A 27,678-nucleotide genomic window follows, 5' to 3' on the forward strand; every position below is an offset into this window, starting at 1 on the left:
CCACCTCTCAAGAATGCCATAATGTATGGAATCTGGAACCCAAACATATCATCTTGCTCTTTTTAACATAGAGGTGCTTTGGGTTTACCGGTTCACTGTGAATACATCAGGCTCACACAAATTTATTCTTTTAGGCCATCTCAATTAACGGTACTTGAGCTCAGAAAATGTCTTTCTTGATCGTGAGAAGCTTTTGAACTTTTCTTATAAATCACATCACTTGGTATTCTTCAAGCGATGTGGGATCATAAATGTAACACGTCTCGGAGCAATCAGCTCTTAAACAGATTAAGAGCATTCATGATCAGGCTTCAGCTCATACAATCAGATGTCATGGGCTAGATATGGGCAATTGTAGCTTTGCATATCATGACTTAATTATGGTGCATGATAATGGAAAACTTGAAGGATGAAGGTGACCATATACTGGCACCAATAAACCTTAGCATCTAGAGAGACTAAGACAGCCACTGCAGACTCTTTTAGAACAGCCGCTGATAGAATAGGAAGGGAGAACTATATAATTCATGCGTACAATTTCCCACATGAATGACATATTTCAACTCTTAACAAGAGCATAACAGTAGTAAGTAAATGCAGTTCAATCCGACCTACGGTCTCTTATACTGAAACAATTTACATTTCAAGTCTCATGAGGATACAACATGCACCCGAAAGTCCATGGTATATCAAATCCCATTTCGCCTATCGCTGCACTTATACACAAGATGTAAGCATACCTGAACTTTCCTTTCACAAAAGAATGGAAGCTGTGCTGAAAAATTTATGCCTGGCCACACTTGCTTAGGCAAGCTATTCCTTCTTCCAGATAATCTTCTCTACTAATCCAAAATTCAGGAGCATCCTGCATGAATTTTATCCACCACATTTAATGGTTGGAAAAGAAAAGAAAAGAAAAGACAAATTGTTTGAAGTGTCACCCAGTCTCGGAACAGTAATGATGTCCAATTCATATCCTCGTAAAGCACAGCGAGATAGAGAGAGAAATCAACCTTCATAATTCCTGCAAGAACTGCACCTCCGAGGTATACCATATGCTTTCTTCGTGGAGGATCCTCAATCCGCAGTCGCAGTTTCTGCTCACAATACATGACAGAGAGAGAAAAAGTGATAATGGTATCAAGCTTCATCCAAAATCAAGATTCACTCACACGGTCATCTGTCAGATAATTGCCTACTCTTTTGAGTACTGGGTGAAAGATCATTCTTCTCATCTACCTTATCCTGATACCCATGGAAAGCCCCAGGACATCAGAAAAGTATCAAGCGTAACAAACTTAGCCATAAAGTTTTCTGGAATTCCAGACACTGAAAACAGCATAATGCTTTTCTAACTTCAAAAAGAAAGTGAAGATTTCAGTTGAAAATGCAAAACTCAGAGAAGTCAAATGTGTTCAGTTTCATCCATGGTTATGATGAATCACAATATTACTACTTAGCTCTACATGGCTAAATCGATAAGAAAATTAGAGTGACTAGTACCCAAACCATCAAAATATTTTGAAATATATGGTTTCAGTTTTATAAAGGATCTTAGTACTATTTGAAGGCCCACAATTTATTAGTAGCTCCTGTTTTATTTACTTTAAATATCATGCCTGTTTTGTTTGTCAACACGACAAACAAAACAGACTTAGGTTAGCAGATTTTCATTAGCATGTATTATAACAAAGGATTTACACAGGACGAGGATCTCACCTTTAACCCATCCTTGTTACCCTTCAGAACCACGTCAAGATATCGGTCCAGTATTTCTTTCTCAAGGCTGAGAAAGATATTATGGTCATAATAATATTCTAGTTTTCATATGCTTCATGGAAAGCAGAGTCACAATGATATTTAATTCAAAAAACGGAAAGGTTATTTACACACGCACACACAAAAGAAAAAGAAAAGGTTTAAAAATTACCGACTCGGTAATCCAGGATACATGGTGCTCCCTCCACTCAACACTATATGCTGGTAGAGCTGTAAAAGTGAAATTGGACTAACATTCAGAATTGCAAAGCACTAGCTGGATCACAAGCAAAATATTGTAAAATGTAAATAGAATGCAATTGCCAGGGGAAACTTCCGAAGCTTTAGCAGCCTAGCAGATTACTCATCAATTAGAATGATTGAATTAATTGAATAATTTTATAATTGTCAATCGTAAGATAGCTCATCCCCAATCCAAACCACGTGAGCCATCATGGGAGATCTAGACCAAATAATTTGAAATCATAAAAGCGGAAGCATAAAGACTAGTAATTGGTAAATACATATAAGACATGTAACTTGTTGAAACCAAATGATCTAGAAAGATATAATAATTAATTTGCTAATTCAAATCTTAATTGACAATGAAACAAGTATGCCATGAAATATAGATCCATGCTGACCTCCTGTCATGTTATAAGGAAATACACCAATTGGTGAAAGGATGAAAATGAATGAAGTAAAATTGTAGTGAATTTGAAAATATAAGATTTTGGTTAACTAAAGGGTGTTTTTTTTTTTTTATTGAGACTTTTTCCCTTTTCCTTTTTCCTTCTTGGGGGGATTTGAGTCCCTGTCCACGGGGCAGTACAGCTAGGAGCCAACTGCTAAACCGTGGCGCTAAACCAACTGCTAAACAGTGGCGCTCAAAACGAAGGGATCTTTACTTGCTTAAGGATGCATCTCATTAGATCATGTGCTGTTAAACACAGTCAGTATCCTTGCCCAACATATTAACCGAATATTTAAAACTTAAACAGTTTAACACAAATGTCACAAGCAATTTAATCAAGAAAGAGTCACAGTACCATCATTCTATTGTCAATATCCATTTCCTGAATGCAGCGGAAAACCATGTCAGCCATTCCGTCCCCTTCGACGTCAATGAGTTCCTGCAAACAGAATCTCACTACTTATCACTCATTGTCACACATATTTTCATGAATTCACAGTGGTTTTAAGTCCCTAACTGGCAGTTGAGTAGAGATAGAAACAGCATGAGCAGACATAGGGCATTATATTGGCAGCCCATGGCTTGAAATACATACAGATCTAAATATAGCATAGTGTTTTTTTAAGAAAAATTAATAAAAGTTGACGAAACTTACTTGCCACCATCAAGATGTAGTTTGAGTAGCACCAAAGGCCACTAAAAATATAGAACATAGAAAATCTATAACATAGAGGATGCATAAACTAAAGGTACAATCTTACTGGTGTAAAGAGAGCCTCAGGGGCCTGGAACCGTTCAGTACCGACCTTGATGACCCTTCCATCTGGTAGCTGATTTAAATACCATTTCCCAATAAATTATTGTTAGACTAACTAGATGTGGTATACCAGAAAACAGGAAACTGAACAATGTAAACCCAGCACCAACAAGAAGTGAAGTAAATTTAAACCGAGTAAATTTTCACTGTTATAAATAAATATGCACTAGAATGGATAAATCAGAAACAAATGACAACTAATGCTTTTTCAACCATAATTGTGCTTCTTCTATGAAACAATTGTTCAAAGTATGATAAAAACAAGCATTTGTGCAAAAATTATCATGATAACATTCAGAATATGCTAGGAGAATTAGCTTACTGTATAATTTTTAACAAGGATAGTGGTCTCAAGTCCCAACTGATATTCCCTCTTGTAATCATAACTGCATGGAGAAAAGAGTATTATACCGTGTAATGCAATGATACCCAAAAAATTAAGATTACATGACATTGTCTATTCACCTGATATAGCAAAGCTTCTCTTTGATTTCTCTAACAGTCTCAAAATCAGCAGTCCTATTCATTGCATACCTACATGAAACCAATAACATATTCCATAAACTGAATATTCACAAAGCAAAACTCAAATTCACTAGATTGAACTCACTAAGTTACTCCATTTTTCTCGAATGCAAAAGAGATTTTATTGCAGGGATGCACCAAGTTGGTGCCATCCACAAAGAAAAAATTACAAAGCTAAGTTACTCCTTGAAAAGCACAATTGATGCTCACCCTCTTCGTGACAGTAAATCAACGAGATAGGAAGTAATGTGCCGTCCAGCTACATTCATTCGCTTAGTAAGATGAGGGAATGAATAGCCATCAACAACTGGAACCTGGAGATAAAAGCTGAAGAGTTCATGATTTAGGATAAATCTGCATAATGCTAAGATTGCTATCAAAGCAAAGCTAGAGTCATATTGCCATAGGTACTTCCTAATTTTCTTTCTCAAAAATCTTATTAATTAGTAGTAGCTAAGAGCCTAAGACTGCAATAGATGTGTTACCAGAAGAGGGCTGTTTAATTGAAATGTAGGAGAAATCATTCTAAGATATTAAAATTTTCTCCCGTGCACATATACCATATCTTAGTTCTTTCCATCATTAGCTGACTGACACTAACAATATCATGGAATAGGTAGATATGGCGTCTCAACTGAAAACTCAAAAGACCAACCATGGCTGCACAGACTTTTTTATCTAATAAAATTGCTTGCTTATCCAAAAACAAATAAATAACAAGAATAGGAGGACTATAGAAGATCTTAGCAGAAAATCATATAGCAGCAATTGAAGCGCAACTGTAAACTAAGATGAATTGATGCATCCTATAAAGTGGTATCATTCCATCAGTTTTAGCGTTTAGGGGAAAAGGTTCATCATTTAACAAGAAATGCTACTTAGACATGCCTTCTAGCTTATACAAAGCAGAAACATTTCAACCCAAAGTTTGTACAGATGCTACCTAATCGTATATGTAGTTTCGATGCAACATCAAAGTTAGTGATCAATCCAGAAAATAAATAAATCAAGCAGTAAGATTGGCAGCAAGTACCACATGAGTGACTCCATCACCAGAGTCGATGACTAATCCAGTCAGCAACCCTGCGATAATTCAAGGTAATGTTGAAGCATGAGAGAATGAAAGGGTGATAAAAGTTCTGTTACTAGTGGTATTAGCAGCAAGAAAAGCAGTAGACCTAAAAAAGTAGCATGTACAAGAGATTCAAGAAGACATTCTATGTGCTTTCTCCTTTTTCTCATTGACTTTCAAGTTTCTCGTAAGATAATAGACCCAATATGGTCACAATTTCGCCATGAAAAATGTCAATTCATGATATTTAAACCTTCAAAAATCTGCTTATGCACCTTGGGCGTACAAAGTTAAAACCGCTTGGATTTGAATGAAGACGCCAGCAAAGTTGTATTTCTCAAACATTGTCTCCACCTATATGGTCAAGTCCAAAACAAATCCTGAGATGCTAAATACGAAGGTGTTGAAAAATGCCAAACAATATTATCTGAAAGATAAATACGAACCATTTTTTCTCGGTTTTTGGAGGGATTAAGAGGTGGGTCTGTTAGTAGAATTTTGCATTCTGTTGGGTCTATCTGTGGAGAAACAGTATCAGACAGATTTCCAATAAAATAAAAGGTTCTAAATTGTAGATTTTCAAAGTAATTACAAGCACAGGATCATACTTTCAGTTCACTGTAAAATGCATGGTCCCAAACATGGCTCATTTCATCCCAGTTCTGCACAATCCCATTGGTAACAGGATATGATATATCCAGTTGATGCCGGAATTCTGCACAAGCTTCTCCGACAATGATATCCTACAACATAAGTTTGAGGGAAGAGAACATTCTCTCAGTATCACAACGTCCTACAAACACAGGTAACTTAAAAACCAAACAGTAACATTCCAATAGCTACTCAATTCTCATCATCATCATCATTCAAATAGCTACTCAATTCTATAGAAATATAATGTCACGAATTTCGAAAAATAAATGGACTAATGTAATCTAATTGAGCATTCTTTAACCTTGATTTCTTGTTCCACCAGAGATTCTTCATATCGTAACAAGGGCCTACCAACTACGCAAGGGAACACCGAGGTGGGGAAATTCTCCCCAGCAAATCCACACTTCACATACTGCATTTCCATACAATTCATAGTTTCAGATACATCAAAGAAACCAAAGACAGATCAAATAACGACATAATATACAAAACTTTAATATCTGAAGCTGAAAATTCTGCTCAACACTATATAAATACAATCAATTCCTTATGAAATTACAATATATGAAGCTCATCGTACTCTAAAAACTGAATCAACGCCGTGATTAGAAATCACTGCGAAAATTGAGCAGATCCAAAAGAATAACAACTCATTATATATTGATTACTTAAAAGCATCGCGAAATGTAAATAGCAATAAAATAGAGAAACAGAGATGGAGTATCTACACCGGTTCCATTGTCGCAAACCACGACGTTTCTATTGTCCATGTTGGAGGAACTTCTGTGCGCTGCTTAATCGACCATCTACCGCTTTTGCTGCGAGCAGACGTTGAGTGGAAGGCAAGAAGGTCGTTGGTCAGATTATACGACGACGTTGCCCCGCTTAACGAACCGGAAAACCTTAATGGGGGCCTTTTTGTCATTAGCGTCTTAACGATGTCGTTTCCTTGATGCCAATAACATCGGCCCATTTCTTGCTAATACCCTAACCCAAATAGTCAGTCCCTTGAACCCAACCCAACCCAACAGGGTCAAAAGGCCCAATAGATCTCTCGTTTTTTTTACTCAGGCTCGGCCCAATCCGCACAATTAGCGACTTAGCGTTGCCACACTGATAGCCGATAGGCTACAGTGCACAGTAAACCGAAGGAGCTTGAACTGCAATGACAAAAATGGGGAGCCAGATCTGTGCCTTCGTCTCTTCCTCCCTGAAAGCTCTCTATATTTAAGATCTGGTGGCTGTACATAGTTAGTGTCTCGTTTGTTTAACATGGTTATTATCTAACTCTCTGTATAGGCTCCAAAGCGAGGTGTTAAGGCGCCGTCGGCGGCGAAGAAGAAACAGGTACCGAATGTGAATGTTACTATGGATCGTGACCTTTTGAGACGTTTTATTCATTTATTTGTTGATTGTTGCTTTATTTGTTCGTGTAGGCTATGCAGGAGAAGGTGGCGAACCCTTTGTTCGAGAAGCGACCCAAGCGTTTGGTATTGAAGGTGCGCTGCCCCCTAAAGGGGACATACTCGGTTCGTGAAATGGCTGAAAGTGGTCCAGATTCAGAGGAGAAAGTTCCTCCTGCGTTGAACCAGTTCATCAAGACCCTCGACAAGAACCTTGGTAATCATACTTAACTTGATATTCATATGGACTTGATTGTTCATTTTCATTTGAATTGAAGTGATGGTAGTTTGGCTTGAGCTGCATTTTTGTTGAAACTGTGTCTAATTCAGTTTTTACGTCATATTTGAATGCTGCAACCTAGTTAAGTTTGGTTCTAGACATTGGCTGATGTTCTTATGCTTTGTAATGGTTATTGCTATGCTCGGCGATTTACACATCTATAATATTGAAGTTATGTGAACATAGGATGACTATATTCAAATCTAATTGGACGGTTAGGGTCGTACACATGCTAAGCAGTTGGACGGTTAGGGTCATTTCTTCTTGTTGTTTACTTGTGTATACAATTGTGCTGATGATTGAATATTCAATTGATATGACCATCATTTATTAAGTGTACAAGGCCTATTTGGCGAATTGAACTTTCATGATATATGGCAACCTGTGCAGAGTTTTGTAGTGGGTTGAATTTATGTCAGTTGTCACACAATATGGTGCATAGCAGTTGTGGCGTTCATTTGGTGAATTATTCTTGGCTGTTTGCACTATATTATCGGTTCCACTGTGTTTCTTAGTGAACCATGGGTTTAAAGTCGCGTTCTACAAATTTATATGCAGCATCAAATCTGTGTAAGATGCTGCTCAAGTAAAGACTAGAGGACAAAGCATGATGTGGATCCAATGGAGTTGATTGTCCAGGGAAAATCTCTTTTGGGATCAGTAATTGTGATTGGAACCTTAGTTTTCTTTACTTTCGCAGCAAAGCTGATCCATGTATTGATGCTATAATTGAAATGGCTGACTTTCTGACGGATTGTCCACAAAAAACTGCATCTGTCTTGTGTTTAACAGAGTCGAGAATGAAGATAAAACTGGAGTTCAGCAGGATCTTAGAGGCGTTTGATCTCTACATGACGCTCTTGGTTTGTTTCTGTTGGCATGTTTAATTTGATTTGGGAGGTTTCTCTTGTGCTATTAGGCCAACTTCAATGATAAATTGATAAGTATGGCAAATGCAGGAAAGTGGGGAGGTGCAATCATTTCCAAATCCCAGGTGAAGAGCAAGGCCAGAAAGAGAAGCTCCTTGCCAAGCAAGCTGCTCAGAGAATGACTTAGTAGACAGTATTACATGTTCCCTTTCTCTCTTGAAAATTGACTTTGTGAGCTGTTCCTCCCAAATAGACTGTTTCATCTTCATAGATTCTTTTGGGTACTCTAGTTATCACTTCGTGTGTTTTCGAGTCATATTCAATGATGCATTGGTAGTTTTACTCTTTTGCATATCGCGATGGAATTGAACTTTACGGTGATGTCTTGGTAGTTTCTGCATTTGATTATGAATAATGCTTGAGACCCCCAAAAGTGAACTCTAAAAGACCCCCATTTAATGTGGAGTGTTGGATGTGAAGTGGACCCTACATGTGTGTTTTTAATCAATGGCTATTTTAATGCCACATAAATTTGGGTGACTTTTGGGAATGATATCTTTGATTATACTGTAGGGAATGAAATTGGCTTGCTGGTGCCAATTGATTGCTCGTGCTGCGACCTTGTGATCTTCCTCTGTTCTTGTACATTCCAAGTTTCCAACTACGTTAATTGAACAAGTTTTTTGTATTTTAATGGAACCTTTTTGCTGCAGTGACCTTTAGATGCTTGATAAATATCAGCTTTGTGCATTTGGTAGTGTCACTTTGATCCTTTAGATACTTTTTTTAAAGCCTGAAAGGTCTATCAGTCACCCTTTCTTTCCATTCAGAGTACCCTTTTTTTCTCTTTACCAGATTGCCCTTCTTATTTCTATTTGTTTTTATTTACTATAAACTTTGAATCTTATTTAAGTAAGAGTTAATAATAGTTATATCACATAGGGCTTAATTGAATCCCAAGGTTTGGATCAGCTCATTAAGAGTGTGTTTGGATAGAGGGATTTGGGGGGAAGGGAATAAAAAGGAAAGGGAAGGAAGAGAAGGGAAGAGAATGGAAGGGAAAATATATTTCCCTTCTTATGTATGGATAAATAAAGAAAGAAAAGAAAGAAAAGTAGTTTAATTTACTAGTTTATCCTTATTTTTTATGTTTAAGTGTTATGTTCAAGGGTAAAATAAGTTTTAAACTTCTAAGTAACTTAATTAGTAATCTCTTCCCTCCAAATGACTCCATTTTGGGGGGAAAGAATTTCGACAAAAATTTAATGAAATCTTCCTTCCAAATCCCCTCAAATCCCTCCCCTCAATTTTTTATAGACTATCCAAACAAGGGAATTGGAAGAAAACTCTATTTCCTTTCTCTTCCCTTCCCTCCAAATCCCTCAACCCTAATACACTCTAAATGTCCTATTTCCTTCAATGGAATAATGGATTTGCAGGTGCATTGTCACTGAGAATAAAGAAGAATATATGTTATTACATAATCACGGATTATGTTATTGAAAATGCAAGTTGTAATAGTTACTGGTTCCTGTGTAATTTTAATAATCTAATTGGACTATTTCTGTACATTTTGGTCCTTAACATTATTTGTCTCCATTGAAGTCCAATTGTCAACCTTTTTGATTTTCTTATAAAAGTAGACCTTATCTTAAATTAGTCTTAGTGAAAAATAACTCATTTCAATTCCCCTTTTTATATATTTTTTTGACAATCAAGAACAAAAAATTTGCCTAAAACTAAAACTAAGTGCGCGGTCACAAATAGCCTAAGAATTTATGAACTTAAACACAAGAATTATAAAATTAAAGAACAAATATTGTATCCGAATAATAATGTATTGGGATAAACTTGTATAGATTAAACGAAAAACAGAAAGTAAAAACTAAAAACAACACAGATAGAGCCTTTCTTTATTTTCCAACGATAGTTAATTGATTAATTATTATTACTAATGTATTAAAACGTGAAGCAGATAATATTTATTTGTTTCTTTTACGGTTGGTTGTTTGTCTCTTTTTTCTCATCAAAATACACACACACACAAAACCTCACCTTCCTCTTGTTGTCCCTCCTTCGCCTCTACAATTTTCTCGAACCCTAGAAGCCATACATCTCTCTCGCTCGCACTGTCGGTCTCTTCCCAAGCTATCGCTATCTACTTTGCTCTTTCGCTCTCTCTGTCTTTGTAACATCGGATTTCTCGTTTTGATAACCGTGCAGTTTTTGTTGTGTTTGACGGCGATGGCTGACGGAAAGCTTAATCTCCCGGAAGATCTCATCTCTTCCAAGTCTCCTGATGAGCGCTTCTCCGTTGAAGGTACTGGTTGTAACTTTTCTTTAATCTCCCTAATTCGTATTTGATATTTTGTACAAATTGCATCTGTATCGTTTGAATTCTTCTTGTTCATTAATATGTCTTGCTAATGTGATTATATCCGACGGATCTGTGATCTCTCATGATTAATTGTACTATGTTTATTTTACATATGATAATAATATGCACATATGTGTGTGTTTGTGTTTTCCAGGATCATCTGTTTTAATGTTCGTCTTGTTGTTGTGCCTGTGGTCGTACTCGCTATGGTTTGCAGGGTTTATTGAAGGAACTTATTCTGTCGTCTAAACCATTCGTTTTTGAGTATTTTTTTTTCTTGCTCGCGACTTATGGTTTTATCTGCTCACTTTGGGCATACTGTTTATTTTTTTCCCTATATTGTGTGGATTTGGTGGATAGAGTGTGATTTTGTGTTGTTTAAACCTTTTGGAATTGTTATATTTTAGTGAGGTGTAGCCGTGTAGTTATTTTCATTGTTAGTTCAAGCGTTAATGTAACTCTTGTATTTTGTATCAATTGAGCTTAGCGTTCACATTGTAGTTAATGGGGGGCACCTAAAGTTTATATTTATTGTTTGCTAAATTTTTCCACTAGGTGAAGCCTGGGGAGGAAATGGTGAGGACAAGACTCTTATGGGATTGCTTGATGAGTCTAAAGGTAGTTTGCTGCTTCTTAACTTTGTTTTGTTGGAACACAAGCCACTGACCTTTATATTAGTCCTCTTGGCTCATATAATGTACGCTTCTAGACTTTTGGTTGCATATTGTGTCATAGATCATGCAGTTAATTACTGCATTATTGCTTTATGATGACTTTAATCGCAGATCAAGTGACTTCAGAGAGCAGCATACCTCTTTCTCCACAATGGCTTTATGCTAAGCCAGTTGATTCTAAGATGTTAGGTAGTGGAACAACTGGGGTATGTTTTTCCTCAACCCTTTTCACTTTTGATGCATGTCTTGGTTAATATACTATTTATTTGACTAAGTACTGTTAATGAGGGACATTGATCGATAGAAGCGCAATGCATATATATTACAGAGTTGCTTTCTAACTTCCTCATACATTATCTTTATTTTTGCATTGAAGTAGAATCTTCTTTTAAATAAGTATTATCATTGCAAAAATGGTAAAGCACAAGCTCATTCTAGTATGCAATTTGAAATGCCCTGGGCTAATGTTAAACTGTATACCTATGTAGAGTCTAAAGGATGTTCGCTAATATTCTCGTGGTTCATTTTCTCCTTATTACATTTTTGACACGCCTCTTCTAATTCCTTTCATGATAATGGCAGGACACACATTCACCAAATGCTTTGGCACATGGAAACCTTGCCGACTCCAATTTGAAAGACAGCTGGCGTTTAGATGGATCTCAGGAAAAGAAAGACTGGCGGAGGGCTTCCGCTGAGGTCGACAGCAGTCGTCGCTGGCGTGAAGAAGAGAGAGAAACAGGCCCACTTGGTCGAAATCGCAAAAAAGATGATCTCCTTGTTGATGCCATTTCTGCTAGGGATAACTCTGAGAACAGAGTAATGTCTTCAGATCGTAGGCATGACATTGCTAACCGCAATTCTGGCCATGAATCCCGGCGAGACGGCAAGTGGTCATCAAGGTGGGGACCCGAAGAAAAAGAGAAGGATATTCGAACTGAGAAGAGGACAGACGCGGGAAAGGAAGATACTCACAATGACAAACAATCTTTTGTCAGCAACAGCCGGGCAGCTTATGAACGTGAGAATGACTCTCGTGACAAGTGGAGGCCTCGACATCGCATGGAAGTTCATGCAGTTGGCTCTGCTGCGTATCGCACTGGACCAGGATTTGGCTTGGAGAGAGGACGAGTGGAGGGCTCTAATATGCGTTTTGCTCCCGGACGAGGAAGGGCTACTGGTAATGGGAGCGTGCAAATAGGCAGGACTTCCTGTGCTCCTGCTATTGGGTCTCTTTGTTTGGTTAAGAGTGGCAAGTACTGCTATCCAAGGGGAAAACTTCTTGATATCTACCGTAATCAGAAGTCTACACCGAATTTTCATGCCATGCCTGAAGGGATGGAGCATTTATCGCCACCAACTCAAGTAGACCCTGTTAAGCCATTGGCTTTTGTTGTTCCCGATATAGAAGAAGAGGTATGTGAATGATACTTAATGTGCGAGCCTGAGAGGATTGTTTTTTATATAACTTGTAATCCGAGAGTTTTTGAAATTGGAGTATTTTGCTTTGTGCAGTCTGTCCTTGGAGAAATATGGTTGGGAAGAATTACGAGCAGTGGGGTTTTTCGTGAGTCGTTTAGAGACAAGTATAAAATATCAAATGATGATATTACAGGTATGTGGGGTGGCATCTTCTTTGACTGTATTTTAGTGAATTCTTTGGTTTTATTCTGATACACAGTTCTTATTATTCTTTCAGGTATTCATGATGTTCGTTTAGCTGAAGAGAAGCAGATTTCCTTAACTGATGCTGAAGTAACTCTAGATTCTTCTGACGAGGCCGGTGTAAATAGGTTCTGCAAAGGTGGTGTTGAGGCATCTAATGTGTCTGGTACTCAGATTGTTATGGCTGAGGGTAAGGGAACTTTTTATCTTTTACTTGAACATTCAGATCCTATCAAGTTGAAGATATCAACATTGCTAATTATGATATTTATTCCTGTTTCAGAGAAGGATTCATTTATAGAAGAACAGAAAATCTTGGCAGCAGTTAGTGTGGATGCAAATGATGTCTCTAACAATACAAGAGAGAGTGTGCCAGGAAACAGTGTTCGTGCAATCAAGGGGTCTGGAAAAGAAAAGGCTGTAGATATGGATTTTCCTGCTAACTCTAAGTTGACAGATATTGATGCGCCTACTTCTTTTGAAATTGGTAGCCAGCTTCCTGATGATTCAAATTCTTTATTTGACTTTTCATCTCTGCGTCAAAATCTGAGTGATGACCCACTCCGTCTAAGGAGCGGTGATGAAGGACATTTATTGGAAAGTGGTATCCCGCCAGAGGAGTTAAGTCTGTACTATCTTGACCCGCAAGGCAATATGCAAGGACCATACTTGGGGATTGACATTATTACATGGTTTGAGCAAGGCTACTTTGGTACTGACCTACTAGTCCGTTTGTCTGATGCCCCTGAGCACTTGTCTTTTCAAGAACTTGGTGAGGTCATGCCACATTTGAAAATCAAAACTGGGTCTGCTTCGAGTGCTGATTTAGTGACTAGGCCAACACTGTCTGATGTTGTGGAAGGCAGTTTGGAGGAAAGTGCACTGGATCCTGCTTCTGCTTTCGACTTTAAGGGGTTGGATTATACAGAAAACCAGCATTGGTCTTCGTCTGGATTTGATGTGATGCCAAGTGTTGGTGGTCAGTCTCAAGTACCTGACCATAGTTTTCGCACTGATGTCCAGTATGATCAAAGCTTCAAAAACTTTCTTGCTCAAGATGAAGGTAAGTGGACATAACATGGCATTACTGTCATCTATTATATCTATTGTTATTTCGATTGCTTATATTTTCTGTTTTATGCAGAGATCGTCTTTCCTGGAAGGTCTGGAAGTAATACTGGCATCCCCTTGATGGGACCTGATAACAGGCATGGTTCAGCTTCCAATCCCACTGGTCACCCTTCCCTCGGGACTAAATTTTCAGAAACTAGCTTGCCTCAACATCAGGATGATAGGCTGCATCCATTTGGTCTACCATTGTCTGAACTCAGGACTAATTCTCATTTGATGTGTGGTCAGTCATCAAATATTGTTACTGGTGTGGATGAACAGGGTCACAGGAGAGATTCCTTCTTTGAGGAAGACACTGGTTTTACTAGTCACAGGTCTTTTGGTGTGATGGCTGACCAAATTCCACTTGTAGGGATGCAGTCTAGTGATTATAGAAACAAACCTTTTTCTGGTCCAAACATAAATTATGGGCCAATTGATGCCCATAACTTATCTCACAGGGAACAAGAATTCAACGATTTTGACTTGGCAAAGCACTTGATGGCTCATAAATTGCAGAAGGAACAACTTCAGCCACATGATCTTTTATCTTCTCATGCTTTTGCACAAGCCTCTGGGTTGGAGGCAGATCAGATTCCAGGTTTTACTCAAAGCAAGCTTCCTAATCTCCAGTCTTCGGTCCATAATCCATTTCCAAATAGGGACAGGCTTTTAGAACTTCAGTTTCAACAGCAGCAGCGGCAACTTGAGCTTCAACAGCAGCGGCAACTTGAGCTTCAACAGCAGCGGCAACTTGAGCTTCAACAGCAGCGGCAACTTGAACTTCAGCAGCAGCGGCAACTTGAGCTTCAGCAGCAGCAGCGACAATTTGAGCTTCAACAACAGCAGAAACTAATGCTGATGCAGCAGCAACAGCAACAAGAGCAACTCCGTCACCACCAAATAAAATTACTGCAGAAACAACAACAGCAACAGCAATCTCAAGTTCAGCAATTGATTTATGAACAAATGCTGCAGCATCAGATGTCTGATCTTGGTTATGGGCAGCCAAATGTGGATCCCGTGAAAGATAACTTTCTTGATCAGGCGCAGTTGAGGATGCTACTTCTGCATGAACTACAACAAAATTCTCATACTTCAAGTCATTTTGATCCATCATTGGAGCAGATACTCCAAGCAGAGATTAGTCAAAATGCACTTCGGGAACAGGAGGCTCATTATTTTGACCTCCTATCACAAGTGAAGCATGGTGAAATGCATCCCTCAGAACATGAACTTCGTTTACGGCAGAAACAGTTGCAGGCTCAGCAGATATCTATGGCACTGAGGCAGCAATTGAGAATGGACAGGGATAGGCATGTTGGTGGATCATGGTCTGTTGGTGAAACTGGTCAGTTTCAGCGGGATCCTGCCGGTAGTCATCATTCTTTTTCCGCAGGAATTAGTACTTCAGATTTTTTCCAGCAACAGCAGAGGCTTCCTTCTCATGAAGAGCAATTGGGTCATCTTAAAAGGGGTCATATTTTACAAGAGCAACATCAACGTGGATTTTACGAGCCCAACTCTCAAGCATTTGAGAGGTCAATTTCTCTTCCCGCTGTTAATTCAGGGATGAAGTTGGACAATGCAAATGCCCAAGGTCTAGATTTAGAACATTTATATATGCACTCCGCTGACCAGTTGAGTTCTTTCTCTTCTGGTGCATCAGCTGTTGGTCAACAAGTTGTTGATGACTTTCGTGGTTCTTATTCGCAAGCTATGGCGATGCAGATCTCTGAAAATAATAGGAAACTAGACAATAGCTCGATTGAAGGAAGGATGCAGCAATTGCATCTTGAAGCTGAGAGGCAAAGAAAAGTTCCAGACAGTACCATAATTTCTCCTGACTTAGATATGTGGGGGTTGGCTAGAACTCACGAGGAAAACTCCAAGCAAGCTTTGGTGGACCTTCCCCAGAAATTGGGTGTTCAGTCTATGCAATCATCGGAAGTTGATCATGAATGCCCTATATCATCTGATACTGGGGAAATCCTTAAGCCAATTTCTGAGTCATTTTCGTCAAGTGTTCCTTTTAATCGTTTCCCAGGTAAAGGAGCTAGCATGAATAACTCATTTGTGGAAGGGCTTCAGAATTCTAATTCCGGTGTTTCCTTGCAAGATCGTTTGGTCTTTGAGGCAATGAATAGACAATTTAACCATCAGGGAAACAGTGAAGTGTTGCCACTCAGATTGAATTCTGCAGCATTATTAAAAGAGTCGTTCTTGTCAGGTGATTGTGATATGACTGGGAGAGACATGGATAAGGGGAAGAGGAATGGGTCTCCAGGCATAACTGCGATGAACAGGTCATTTTCAGAGAGGGGAGATGCCTTGATGGCGGAAGCAGAAGGTGCCATGGATTTTCGAGAGTTACCTATTAATGCCCATAGCAGGCATAGTTCAATAAGTAGTGCCGGTAATTTGTTTGACATTCATCTTTTCTAAATATATTTGTTTTCCTATGACAATGGTTGAATTACCTTTAAATGGCGTAGGTGGAAATGGAAGCTTGTATAACTATGATTCGGGATTGGATAAATCAGTTGAAGAGGACGTTTTCAATGACAGGTAAGATTCTTTTCTGCTGTCTTGCAGCGTAGTCTTTCTGAATTTATGTCCTCTGTTCTAAGTTAGGTGTTTGACCTGTTATTGGTTGTTATTTGCTTATGAGCAGGAGTTTCAGTGCGTTAAATCTCTCCTTTTCCCTCCCTGATGTGTTTGGAAGTTGTAACTTGTCTGGATAAATCTGTTCTTATGATGCCTATTTTTCACTTTCTGCTATTCTTTTGTTCCCCCTTTTTGTTTTTGCTGTGGATAATGATTGTGGTCATTGATATTCATCTGTGTTTGAACTTCCAATTTACTTGTTGGAACATAATTCTTTAGGGAATGGGGTTTTAAAGTTGGTATGTTTCAGGAAGTGTTAATGGTAATAATCTTGCACTCTTAATTGCAATGTTTTCTGCTTTTTTCTTTTTATGATTTTAAGGAAAACTTACTGTTTTCAACAGACAGTCGTCAATTTTGAGCAAGGGGCTTGCTTCACATAGGCGGCCGCCTGTATCTCGGGCTCTGGCTTCGCAGGATGTTTCATCAGAGCTGGCTTCTTCCCCACTGATTAAGCTGAAAAATTCAACCAATGTTGCAACTTCAGATGGTATTTAGCATTTCTCTTCAACCTGTATACTCTTTTCAAATTGTGCAATTGTGGTTGATTTAGAATCGGGAACTTTGATACTTTTCAGACGTGAAACGTGAGTCTACTGGGAATTCGGCAGCTGCCCAAAATGCTCGAACACAGGCATCTGGTAATAGAGAGGGTCGTTTCCGGAGGACTTCATCTTGCGATGATGCTGTTGTATCGGAGACATCATTCATGGACATGCTTAAGAAACCAGTTCCTTTGGAGGCTGATGCATTAAATGCTGCCCCTGCGGATTCTTCCGATGGAGCTGCCAGTGCGGTTGCAGGTAAGAGTGGCAAAAGGAAAGGGAAAAAAGGAAGGCAAATAGACCCTGCTCTCCTTGGCTTCAAGGTCTCGAGCAACCGGATCCTGATGGGTGAAATCCAAGGCCTTGATGATTAAAATGAGTTGTCTATGATGTAAATCTTTTGTAAATTGTAATCCAATTTTGTAGATTAGTAACTTTCTGTACAGATCGAGTGTAGAGCTTAGTTTTGAAATTCGTTCATTCTTTAATAGTCCGGGAGGGAGCAGAATGTTGCTCTTGCTTCTGTCTTGTGGATGTGGGAGGTTCATGTAATTACATTTAACAATTTGTAACTCTCCAAGATAACATCTTTGCCAAAGCTTCCTCGGCAACGAGTGGGTTCTTTCCTTTTACATACAAGCCTATAGGTGTTTTGTCGTTGGATGTCGTGTGTCCTCTAATTTATTTTTATTTTTTTCTAACAGCCTTGGGAATTTCAGTGTTTTAAAATGTTGAGATCTCAGCATTCGGATTTCAAGTATATCATGTGGAATCCACGATTCAATGGATCATGTCTATCTGACCCAGATGCTGAAAGAGATGCTCGTCATTTTTGTTTTTTGCATTCTTTTTGAATAAAATATTTTTGTTTCATTCGGTTATCACAATAAACTGAATAAATTGACTGTTCTCTGCATTTATTGGTCTGAATTAGATAGGTCTCACACCACATAATCTGGGGGAAAAACCACCACACCTGATTGATCCGAGTAAAACATGTAAACACAGTTTCTTGGACCACAAAAACCAAACAGAGATGATCAACACATGATGCAACATAACTGGACTAGCAGAAAACCTCCAAGACCCTCAATGGTTTTTGACATTCTGTCATTATCAAGTATAGCCTACTCCAAGTTACAAAGTTATTAACTTGTCAATGAGGCCTAGACAGTAAACAGAGGAATATGCAGTAATTACAGGTATGCAGAATCTACAGTAACATCATACATGAAGAATCAAGCTGTTGAAAGTGAAAGCATTCGAGACAATGAAGAAGGCACTGAGTATCAATAAAGTGTAGGACTAAGACAAACTAAATGGAATGTAACAGAGATGATATGCCTCAAAAAAGCTGTGATGTCTATGTTATAGCATTTCAAGTGTAACGGCTGCCACATAAATAGAAAGTGGGAGAAAAAAAGAGTGGAAAGAGATTACCTTCGTAGAACGGATGAAGACAGATGCCAATGCCACCTAGAAAAGAAGTTTCAAGACACGCGAGAAACATGTAACGAACTCAAACATATAAGCTTGACAATAATACAACTCTTATGGATAATATGCATCTGGCGATGTGGCTGATTTTCTGTTTTCCTACATGTTTTCCACTTTTCCTTGCGTCCTCAGCTCCAGATTTTCATTCCAAACAAACATTCTACCCCTCAACTACAGTGTTCTGTCAGGCTCAATTCTACCATTACCTATTCTTGCCTGACAAAACACCACTTAAATGATACCTCTTGTACATTTTCACAAATGAATAGGTAACTGTCATTAAACATTTTGATGTCATCTTCGTAGTAGAATTTTAAACAAGGAGCAGGAAAGAAAAGACAAAAATATTCCAGATCATATTGCCTTCGAGATGATAAGATAGTTTCCGAGCAAGAGTCCTAAAAGCGTCAAAATAATGGCCAGAAACCATTCTTATACCTCAAGAAATAATGGGGAAAGATAAGTATTATGAAAAGCTAGGGAACATTGGATATTTCGAGCGCACCTTAGTATAATTCAATTTCATTCTCAGATCTTGAAGTCAAAAGACACAATCCACATCATCATCGTCATCATCATGGCATTATCCTTATCGATCTGGCATCAGTTATAAGAATCCACAAAGAAAAATAGTTGGAATCTACATAGTGGATTCTCTTTTCCCCTTCACTACTATCTAGAGCAACGCTCTCCACCAATTCTAAAGAGTTCTTGTCCCGTCTTATCACTTCCATCCACGTCAAACTTATAGCTAAATACATCATCCACATATTCCTTGTAATTTGAAGGCAGTCAAACCTACAGAAAAAAACTTGCTTTTGCTTGATACTCCATCCAGGATGTTAGAGCATCATAATACATGCTTTAAGAACCAGTACCAGTATCGTTATTTCAATCTCCGTGTTAGCATAATGGTGGTATAATTTCCGGAACACAGTAGTGTTGACAGATACATGCAGTTTGGCAAGGTTCCAGGGCCTTGCAACAAAGAAACATGACTGAAACTTGAACTGACGATATAGTAATCACCCAAATTCATAGCAGATAAGATGAGCTGGCAACACCACATGGCAAAGGCAGTAAAAACCTATCAAGCAACAGAACTAGAGCATTGAGTTCCAACTCAACATATAAAAACTGTATATAATTGGGTGTCTAACATCTTCAAAGGATTAGGTGCGGCGGTAAAAGACTGGAGGTTACGAATCAGATGTTGAAGTAGACTAGTTTTTGTGAAGAAAGTAACTCAGAACCAATATATCTTGTCACACTGAAACTGGGAAAAAAACAGAAAAAGAAAACAAAAGAAAACCATTTGTTACAAGTTTTGGTAATTCTTAAAATGAAGTAGATGTATATCCCTGAATTGAAAAAAAGCACCCATTGCGATGGCAAAAAGTATGAAATGGACCTTGAGAGAAAAGTTATGAAATAAAAAAGCCATTTTTTCCATTTAAGATGCCATTAGACCTAGAGAACATGCTCAATATAGAGACATCAAGCACTATGTACAAGTAAACGACAAGACAATTTGAATAGAATCCCAGCAAAACATGTAAGATTGGTAAATAAGAATCCTCGCTACAAACAAACTGATCATCACCCCAAGCAGACCGAAAAGAAAATTACCAAAACAATTAAAAGATGCCTTACACTATAATACACACACCTCTGAATTAAACAAGAAGTTAAGCCCAAACTCAAAGCTATTTGTCTGTGAAGGAATTCCACCTGCAAAATTGTACACCAAAACGTGCGCAACATATACAATTAACCATAAACGAATTTGCACCCGGAAAGATAATTCAAGAATCAAGAGGGCCAAGAAGCAGCACCTGAACATGGAGGTTTGGCTGATGACAGCAAGTGGAGAAGAATGAAGGGGCAAAACCAAAATCCAATTCCTATAAAAATTCTCTTGTATCTCTTTTTTTCTCAGTTTTTTTTTCTTCTTCCAATTATACAATACAGAAATCCATTACAAGAAAGGATCAGCCTTTTTCTCAAAACAATGCAAAGGATTACTTTAGGCCTACTGTCCTGATTCTTGAGAATCATCCTTAGCTGAACCTTGTTGCTGCTGGTGCTGCTGCTGGTGTTGTTGATGTTGCTGCTGTTGCTGGTGCATTCTAGCCTGTTCCATCTGCTGATAAATCTGGCTCAAAGCATGTGGGTTCAGAACCCCAATATGCCCATCCTGCGACAGCCCAAGCTCCAGCCCAGGCAACTGCTGGTTACTACCCAAAATTGAGCTAAAACTCATAGGACCCATATTAGCACCTGGCAAGTCAAAGCCAGTGAACCCAATTTTTTGCATATAATTTGTACTTTCACTCCCTATATTTGCGGTTGATGGACCAGAAGAAGACGTTGTAGGTGGTGACCCAAATCCAAACGCACCACCAGCACCCACTTGGGGCCATAACCCAGGAGGAGTTCCCACATGATGGGGTCTTCCCAAATTGGCACTTACCAATCCCCAACTTGTCCTAACACTGCTGGACCCACCCAATTCATCAAGCTTTTGCTGGTGAAGTCCTGCTGAAAGAGAGGCCCCTTGCTGTGAAACAGAACCACCAGCAGCCGCTAAAGCAGAGGCTGGGATTGTCCCAGTACCTGTTGCTGCAATAATCGATGGTTCAGCTTGCTGTAGCAGCCACTGTATAGTTTCTCCATCAGATTTATGACCCAATTCCCTCGTCAATTGAAAAATCCTAGCAGCACAAAGCGCTGGCATCCTTATCCTCCTTCCTCTACCTTCGACTTTTGTGTGTCTGTCTTTATTTGAGGTTCTCTTTGGTGCCAACTGCTTCTTGCTCTCTTCTTTGTCCGCAATCACAATCTGGAAATCCTTGACTTCTGCTGGTTTGTCCTCTCCCATGTTGTTCTGCTGTTGATGCTGCTGCTGCTGTTGTTGTTGGGTCAAGAAATTGGGGATTTCATGTGGGTTTTTGGGGTTCTTGGGATCCATGAACAGGGGAGGCACAAATGCACAATAAAGGGCGTAGGAAGGGAAGGGTCTTCTCTTTGATTGAAGAAGGTGACCCTGAAAAGTCCTAGACTTTCTGAATTTTCACTGTTTTTGGCAAGAAATGAGAGAACAACTAACAATAAAATATTGAGACACGCCCAATTGTCAAAACCCATTAACTCAGTGTGTCTTGTCTTTTTCTCTTTCTTACATGCCTCCCTTTTTTTACCTCTTTTTCTTCACTGTAGCTGTTGTTTTGACTACATTTTCAGATAAAAATGCCAACTTTAACTGCCTATCTTCACGATTTCAACCAACAACCTTTTCTGGTAAAAACCCATTCCCCAAATTCCATGAAAGAGATGAATTTTCTCTCTCCCTTCCCTCCATTATTATTTATCTCCTACTCATTTCTTGTATGCTATTACTGCAACAACATTATATGACATGCCATTGCCATCTCTTGGAAGAGACTCAAAGGGAGGATGACCATGTGGAGGCCTCAGGCAATGACATCTGGCAGTTCATGAGTGGATTTGTGGGCTTTTGCTTCTAGTTCACACTTGGTCGGCCACATTTTGGATAAATTTTAGAAACTCAAAAATTAAGGAAAAGCTTTTAAAAATGCAAAAAGAGTGGACAAGAGAGGATGATTGCTGAATGGTGCATTGAAGAACTGTGCAAGGTTCTGATTTGTTTCTCTATGATAAATAATAAAAAGAAACAAATATCTTTTGATTTGTTTTGGTTGAAGATACCACATATTTCCATTCAGTGGGTGTAGCAGTAACAATTCTATTATTGGAGAGAGGGGATTAAATACACATTGCTGCGTATTTCAGTGTAATTGTTGATACTCAACAAAAAAATGTCACATGCAACTGAAGCTTGATCAAATATGTGAGTAATATTTTTCATGAACCATTTTGTCTAAAAAGAGCTACCTTGTTTGATCAACATATCTTCATCAATTTTCAAGATAAATTCTTATATTGATGATAATAATTCATGTGTGTGAGGGGGAGAGAACCAAATCCATATATACTTTCAGGCAATGAAATTATCACAAATGCGCACACTTTTGTCAAAGCAATTAAATCCTTAGATTGAGTGGTGGATACCACTGACAGACTCAAGAAAAATGACAGAAAGTTCCTTAAATATCTTCCATAACAAAGATGCCCAATTTCTCCATTTGTCAATTATGCCTTGAAAGTGATTTATTACTGTATATATGTCTTTTTCTTCAATTAATCAATTATTACATAAGCATATATCTATTGAATGAAAATAAGCCCAAAATGCTGACAAGTAGAGAACAATAATTGTTGAGGCAGGGGCATGGATACAATCCATAACTAAAAAATTAAAGATTTCCAGTTGGAGATCTCCTAGACCAGGACTTTTTTTATATTATTATTCTCCTATACCTGGAAATTTTTTGTAGTATTATTATTATTGTTCTTCCATTATATGTATATTGGTTAGTGTGAATGGTCCTGAGTTGCCTTTTATTTTAAGAAAAATCAAAAGCAGGCTGGTTGGTATGATTATATTGGATCCCTTAGTTTAACTACTGAATAGTGAATACCTATGATAGTTGGAAACAAAGTGAGGGTAATTGAAATAAAATAACACATGTACACGTAAAACACACCCACACACACATCAACCTTTGTTTCTTTTTCATTCTCTTGACTTTATTACTTATTACCTTTAATGTTTTAGTATGAATGAATCATATAATTAAAAGATAGTTGTATATAGATTTAATTCTCTTTATTCAATCTCTCTCTTTTATTCTTTTTGAATTTATGGCTTTTGTTTGATGAGGAGAAATTGACTAAATTCCTTTATTGGATGTGCTCATAATTATGGAGAGAATGGCTATGTGTGTGTTAGTGATTGCTTTGCTAGTCACAAGTGCTTCCCATCAAGGAGACAAGAGAGGCCCCTCTCTTTGAAATATATATCGTTACCCGAATATCACATGAATTCTCAAATTATTAATGGGAAAGAGATCTTTGCTTTGTTAGGGATTTTATAAGAAATTATTAATTATTTCCCATTTTCTTCTCTAATCATTAATACTTACGCTACTCACCAATAATAATAATAATTATCATTAATAGTTTATAATGCCTCGCAACTCCCATCTTTTTCAAAAGTTATATTTAGCCCCCTAGAGTGGCAAGATTGTATTATAAATTTAAATTTTCCATCAAACTCCAACAAGTTACATACATCATTATTTTATCTTCCACTTTTAGCTGCAAGCAAAAACCAAAAAAAAAAAAAAAAAACCATTAAATAACCTAAATTCACCGAATGTACACCCTGAAAGAAACAGACAGGCTTTCTGGATTTGTCAAATTGGAAATTAAATTGCATGTAATGTGATTACGATAAAGCAAGGAAATGGGTGGTTTAGATTCATCAACTTATTTGAAGTTTTAGATAGGTAGCATATACAGGGCACAAATAAGGAGTCGTAATCTTGGCCACGTTCGCTTTGTTTGATAAGAATAAGAGAGTGTCATATCTTAGATTTCCCTTTCAACTAGAGAATCTATATCTGGATATGATTTTCGATTAAATTAAATATACGATTTATCTCTGCATTAATTTTGAATTTAACTTGACCCATGATTAGGCCCTAGAAAAATAAAAGCAGAGTATAGAGGCCTCATCATCTGTTTATCGTAAAAAACTGTGCAAAATTACTTTTAGTAGTCTGTGTTTTGATACCAAAAACAGAGCAAAACAGGGTAGGACTTGCGAATCCAAACAGTCAGTTCGCAAAGGAAGAATTGAGAATGGTAGGGAGGGGTGATGGTTGGGAAATGGTTGGGGAGGTGAGAATGTTTATTTAGAAAAACTTGTTTGGGAGAAATGTTCAATGATCATGTTTTGAGGGTTTTTTCCTCTTTTTTTTAACTGAATAACTCTTAACCTCTTATGTTGAGTTGTGAATGACAGATATCAAGACATAAAAAGTAGACACTCAAAGGAAAATCAGAGAGGGAGAGAGCAGCACCTAGTTTTCTTCAAATCCGGTACTCGAGTGGCAAAGGCAGGCATGCTGATGAAGAAATTATACGTACACAATCCGATAATCTTCCAATTCAAAGTATACACACAGTTGCAGCAAAGCTTGTGGAGTCCTTGTTCAAATACTCATAGAAGCAGGTGGGTGGATTGATCCTGAAGAGAGAGGAATCCTTTTGTTATCCTTCTCCGCATCGCATCTCCACATATTAAACCCAAAGCAACAACATAGCCTGTGGAAGGGCTCCTTCATCTGCTCAAAGAAGGTCTAAAGTACATAAAACGAGAGGGTTGATCCTGAAAAGAGAAAGGACTGATGATTGTATTGTCCAAATCCCATCACCACATATTATACCTGAAGCCACTGCCCCAGTATAATCCTCTGCATCCGAATTATTTATTTGCTCCCAGAAATACAATATTACAGTCCCCAGAAAGGCATAAACATGTCAATTGCAAAATAAGCTCCAATATAGAACCGGACTGCCACGGCCATTGGAATTAGAATGAATTGCAATATTTTATCAGGACTCACATCTCCCAAGAGATTTATCACCAGCGCAGCCACAAAAAAACCCACTGCATAAGGGCAGACAATGCCTTGGAAGCTCAGAAAAGCCCACTAAGTGATTCATGAACATTGATTTTGCACACAATAGAGTAAAGTAACCAGTCTTGAAATCCTGCATGAGATCAGCTGCATTTGAGATCATGGACATCATTACCATACAAGCAGCTAACCCAGCAATGACCCCACCATTGCTTCCAACTAATAAAGAAATTATGAAGGCCTATCTTTCCATAAGTTGCAGCCAAGCTCCAGTCTGTGAGCCCTGCGCCATACAAGTTGCAGAAGGTAAGGGCAGAAGCAATAAGGCATGAACATAGAACCAAGTACCACTTGAGGGGCGGAAAGATCATTGGAACTGTTGCTGTTGATATTTTAGCAAGCCCCAGATATCCACAAGCCACGAACCAGAAAGATAACCTGTCCTTTAGAAATACCTAGTCTCTTTTTCTCTGTTCTACTAACAATCTAAAATTCTCGCCATCTGCTAAAGCACGTATTATAATGTTATTCAGGGAACTATAAACACTCCATTTACACACACAAAAAGTGCAAAATGATATCCACTGAATATCTTCTCGAGCTGTGCAAATTGTCAGGAACTCAGGATAAAATGTCATTGCTCGTACATGCCTGCAGGTGTTGATATGAATGCTTGCTTTAGGTGCTTTAAAATTTGTTGATGGGGACCATGTAACCAACAGTCAAGATATGTCGTTAGATCGATACATAGGTTCAACCTAAGCAAATACTTGCAAATACTTAAAGGGAGTGGAAGCAGGATCTTCTGTCAACACTTGTAAACAGTGGACAACACAATAAGACTATCACACACACACAAAGGATCACAAACATCAAGAAAGGTAACAACAGCATTGTTCATTAAAACAACAGTTACCTTACAAAGCAAAACAATGCTAAAGAGCCCAAGAAATAGAAAGACCAATCATCCGCCACAACCCTGGGTTCTTAACATCTTCAGTGTGGTTGCCAGGGTAATCGGCACCAATCAGTTGGTAAATTCTCTCGTCCATTGCAATTAAGCACAAACCAAACCCCCCAGTCAATAATGCAACGTCAACAAAACCAGAATTGATCACCAAAAATACCATACCACACCTATGAGATTCAAAATTATCCCAAATTCAACTCACATATCGCAATACCTATCAAATCAAGGAACATGCATCTTCTTCAATAGCTAATCCAGTAATGACACTTACAATTCTACAAACGAAAATATGTAGTTCTGCTTGTAATATTACCACTAACAGTTACCTTACAAAGCAGAACGACACTAAAGAGCCCAAGAAATAGAAAAACCGATCATTCGCCACAACCCTGGGTTCTTGACATCTTCAGTGTGGTTGCCAGGGTAATCGGCACCAATCAGTTGGTAAATTCTCTTGTCCATTGCAATTAAGCACGAACCAAACCCCCCAGTCAATAATGCAACGTCAACAAAACCAGAATTGATCATCAAAATATTACACCACACCAATGAGATTCAAAATTATCCCAAATTCAACTCAAATATCACAATACCTATCAAATCAAGGAACATGCGTATTCTTCAATAGCTAATCAAGTAATGACTCTTACAATTCTACAAACGAAAATATGTAGTTCTGCTTGTAATTACCACTAACAATTACCTTACAAAGCAGAACAACGCTAAAAGCCCCAGAAATAGAAAAACCAGAACAACACTACGGAGCCAAAGAACTAGAAAAACCGATCATCCGCCACAAGCCTGGGTTCTTAACATCTTTAGTGTGGTTGCCAGGGTAATCGGCACCAATCAGTTGGTAAATTCACTCCTCCATTGCAATTAAGCATGAACCGAAACCCCCCGTCAATAATGGAACGTCAAACAAACCCGAATTGAACACCAAAATACCACACCACACCTATGAGATTCAAAATTATCCCAAATTCAACTCACAAATCACGATACCTATCAAATCAAGGAACATGGGTCTTCAATAGCTCGTCCAGTAATGACTCTTACAGTTCTACAAATGAAAAAGATGTAGTTCTGCTTGTAATTACCACTAAATGCGATTCCGCAACAAGCCACAACACAGATCTGGATGACCGTATTCTCCTGCTTGGTGAAGTGAGTAACACGGAACAGTAACCTGTCAGGCTATGAAGTAATCCGCTCCATGATCTCACAAAGAAGAACCCGAGCAAACCAGCGGCACGTTGAGCGCCGGGAGAACCCCTACCGTCAGATTGAGCTCGTGGATGCTGATTCGAACAGCGTACTCAGCAAGGCACCGACCACCAATCCTCTTATCGTAATCTGCTAATTCCATTCAGGCAAAGCCTCCAATTGGATTATTATGAACAGAATCATTGCAATATTAGACCAGAAAATTCAGATAACAAAGAATTACTAACAAGCCTGTGGATCTTTCAGCTGCTCAAAGAAGGTCTGATGCAAGCAAGGGCAGGAAAACGCAACAATACAAGGAATTA

At 38.4% G+C, this 27,678-nt stretch overlaps 4 protein-coding genes, 1 long non-coding RNA gene and 1 pseudogene across 13 annotated transcripts; 2 read left to right on the plus strand and 4 right to left on the minus strand.

The window, feature by feature from the left end:
• Positions 1-495: 495 nt before the first annotated feature.
• Positions 496-6,396, minus strand: LOC119992420 (actin-related protein 2). Of its 2 annotated transcripts, XM_038839094.1 has the most exons (15): positions 6,249-6,396; positions 5,822-5,932; positions 5,475-5,609; positions 5,313-5,384; positions 5,142-5,220; positions 4,828-4,877; positions 4,005-4,108; positions 3,735-3,803; positions 3,592-3,655; positions 3,214-3,282; positions 2,808-2,891; positions 1,931-1,989; positions 1,720-1,786; positions 1,014-1,097; positions 496-865 (listed from the first exon to the last, which is right to left on the minus strand). In XM_038839094.1, exons 1-15 carry the CDS (start codon positions 6,288-6,290, stop codon positions 785-787), a joined length of 1,170 nt encoding a protein of 389 aa, XP_038695022.1. In that variant the 5' UTR covers positions 6,291-6,396; the 3' UTR covers positions 496-784. The 2 variants fall into 2 exon arrangements, with proteins under 2 accessions (XP_038695022.1, XP_038695023.1); XM_038839095.1 differs by lacking the exon at positions 1,720-1,786.
• Positions 6,397-6,648: 252 nt separating this feature from the next.
• LOC119992475 (protein ESSENTIAL FOR POTEXVIRUS ACCUMULATION 1-like) lies at positions 6,649-17,773 on the plus strand. 6 transcript variants are annotated; one of them, XM_038839180.1, is made up of 15 exons: positions 6,649-6,867; positions 6,957-7,140; positions 7,762-8,303; positions 10,296-10,392; positions 11,005-11,067; positions 11,235-11,329; positions 11,706-12,539; positions 12,639-12,738; positions 12,823-12,978; positions 13,072-13,851; positions 13,933-15,945; positions 16,018-16,314; positions 16,394-16,466; positions 16,910-17,055; positions 17,144-17,773. In XM_038839180.1, exons 4-15 carry the CDS (start codon positions 10,317-10,319, stop codon positions 17,482-17,484), a joined length of 4,974 nt encoding a protein of 1,657 aa, XP_038695108.1. In that variant the 5' UTR covers positions 6,649-6,867; positions 6,957-7,140; positions 7,762-8,303; positions 10,296-10,316; the 3' UTR covers positions 17,485-17,773. The 6 variants fall into 6 exon arrangements, with proteins under 6 accessions (XP_038695108.1, XP_038695104.1, XP_038695103.1 ...); XM_038839176.1 differs by having other exon boundaries at positions 7,762-8,066; positions 8,163-8,303; positions 13,933-16,314; XM_038839175.1 differs by having other exon boundaries at positions 13,933-16,314.
• LOC119993459 (60S ribosomal protein L7a-1-like) lies at positions 6,695-8,699 on the plus strand. Its single transcript, XM_038840611.1, has 8 exons — positions 6,695-6,718; positions 6,820-6,867; positions 6,957-7,140; positions 7,594-7,681; positions 7,904-8,066; positions 8,123-8,197; positions 8,410-8,460; positions 8,646-8,699. The coding sequence occupies exons 1-8, from the start codon at positions 6,695-6,697 to the stop codon at positions 8,697-8,699; spliced, it is 687 nt and encodes a 228-aa protein (XP_038696539.1).
• A 1,298-nt stretch (positions 17,774-19,071) lies between the features above and the next one.
• On the minus strand, positions 19,072-21,732 carry LOC119993079 (transcription factor TCP20-like). Of its 2 annotated transcripts, XM_038839996.1 has the most exons (3): positions 20,443-21,732; positions 20,277-20,338; positions 19,072-19,694 (listed from the first exon to the last, which is right to left on the minus strand). In XM_038839996.1, the coding sequence occupies exon 1, from the start codon at positions 21,576-21,578 to the stop codon at positions 20,640-20,642; it is 939 nt and encodes a 312-aa protein (XP_038695924.1). In that variant the 5' UTR covers positions 21,579-21,732; the 3' UTR covers positions 19,072-19,694; positions 20,277-20,338; positions 20,443-20,639. The 2 variants fall into 2 exon arrangements, with proteins under 2 accessions (XP_038695924.1, XP_038695923.1); XM_038839995.1 differs by lacking the exon at positions 19,072-19,694 and having other exon boundaries at positions 20,072-20,338.
• Positions 21,733-24,642: 2,910 nt separating this feature from the next.
• On the minus strand, positions 24,643-25,814 carry LOC119993460 (annotated as a pseudogene).
• A 234-nt stretch (positions 25,815-26,048) lies between these two features.
• On the minus strand, positions 26,049-26,613 carry LOC119993080. Of its 2 annotated transcripts, none has more exons than XR_005466505.1 (2): positions 26,473-26,613; positions 26,049-26,360 (listed from the first exon to the last, which is right to left on the minus strand). It is a non-coding gene; the product is annotated as an uncharacterized LOC119993080 (long non-coding RNA). The 2 variants fall into 2 exon arrangements; XR_005466506.1 differs by having other exon boundaries at positions 26,049-26,313; positions 26,473-26,575.
• Between the last annotated feature and the right edge of the window lie 1,065 nt (positions 26,614-27,678).

The sequence above is a fragment of the Tripterygium wilfordii genome, chromosome 23, assembly GCF_013401445.1.
Source record: "Tripterygium wilfordii isolate XIE 37 chromosome 23, ASM1340144v1, whole genome shotgun sequence".
Lineage (NCBI taxonomy): Eukaryota > Viridiplantae > Streptophyta > Magnoliopsida > Celastrales > Celastraceae > Tripterygium > Tripterygium wilfordii.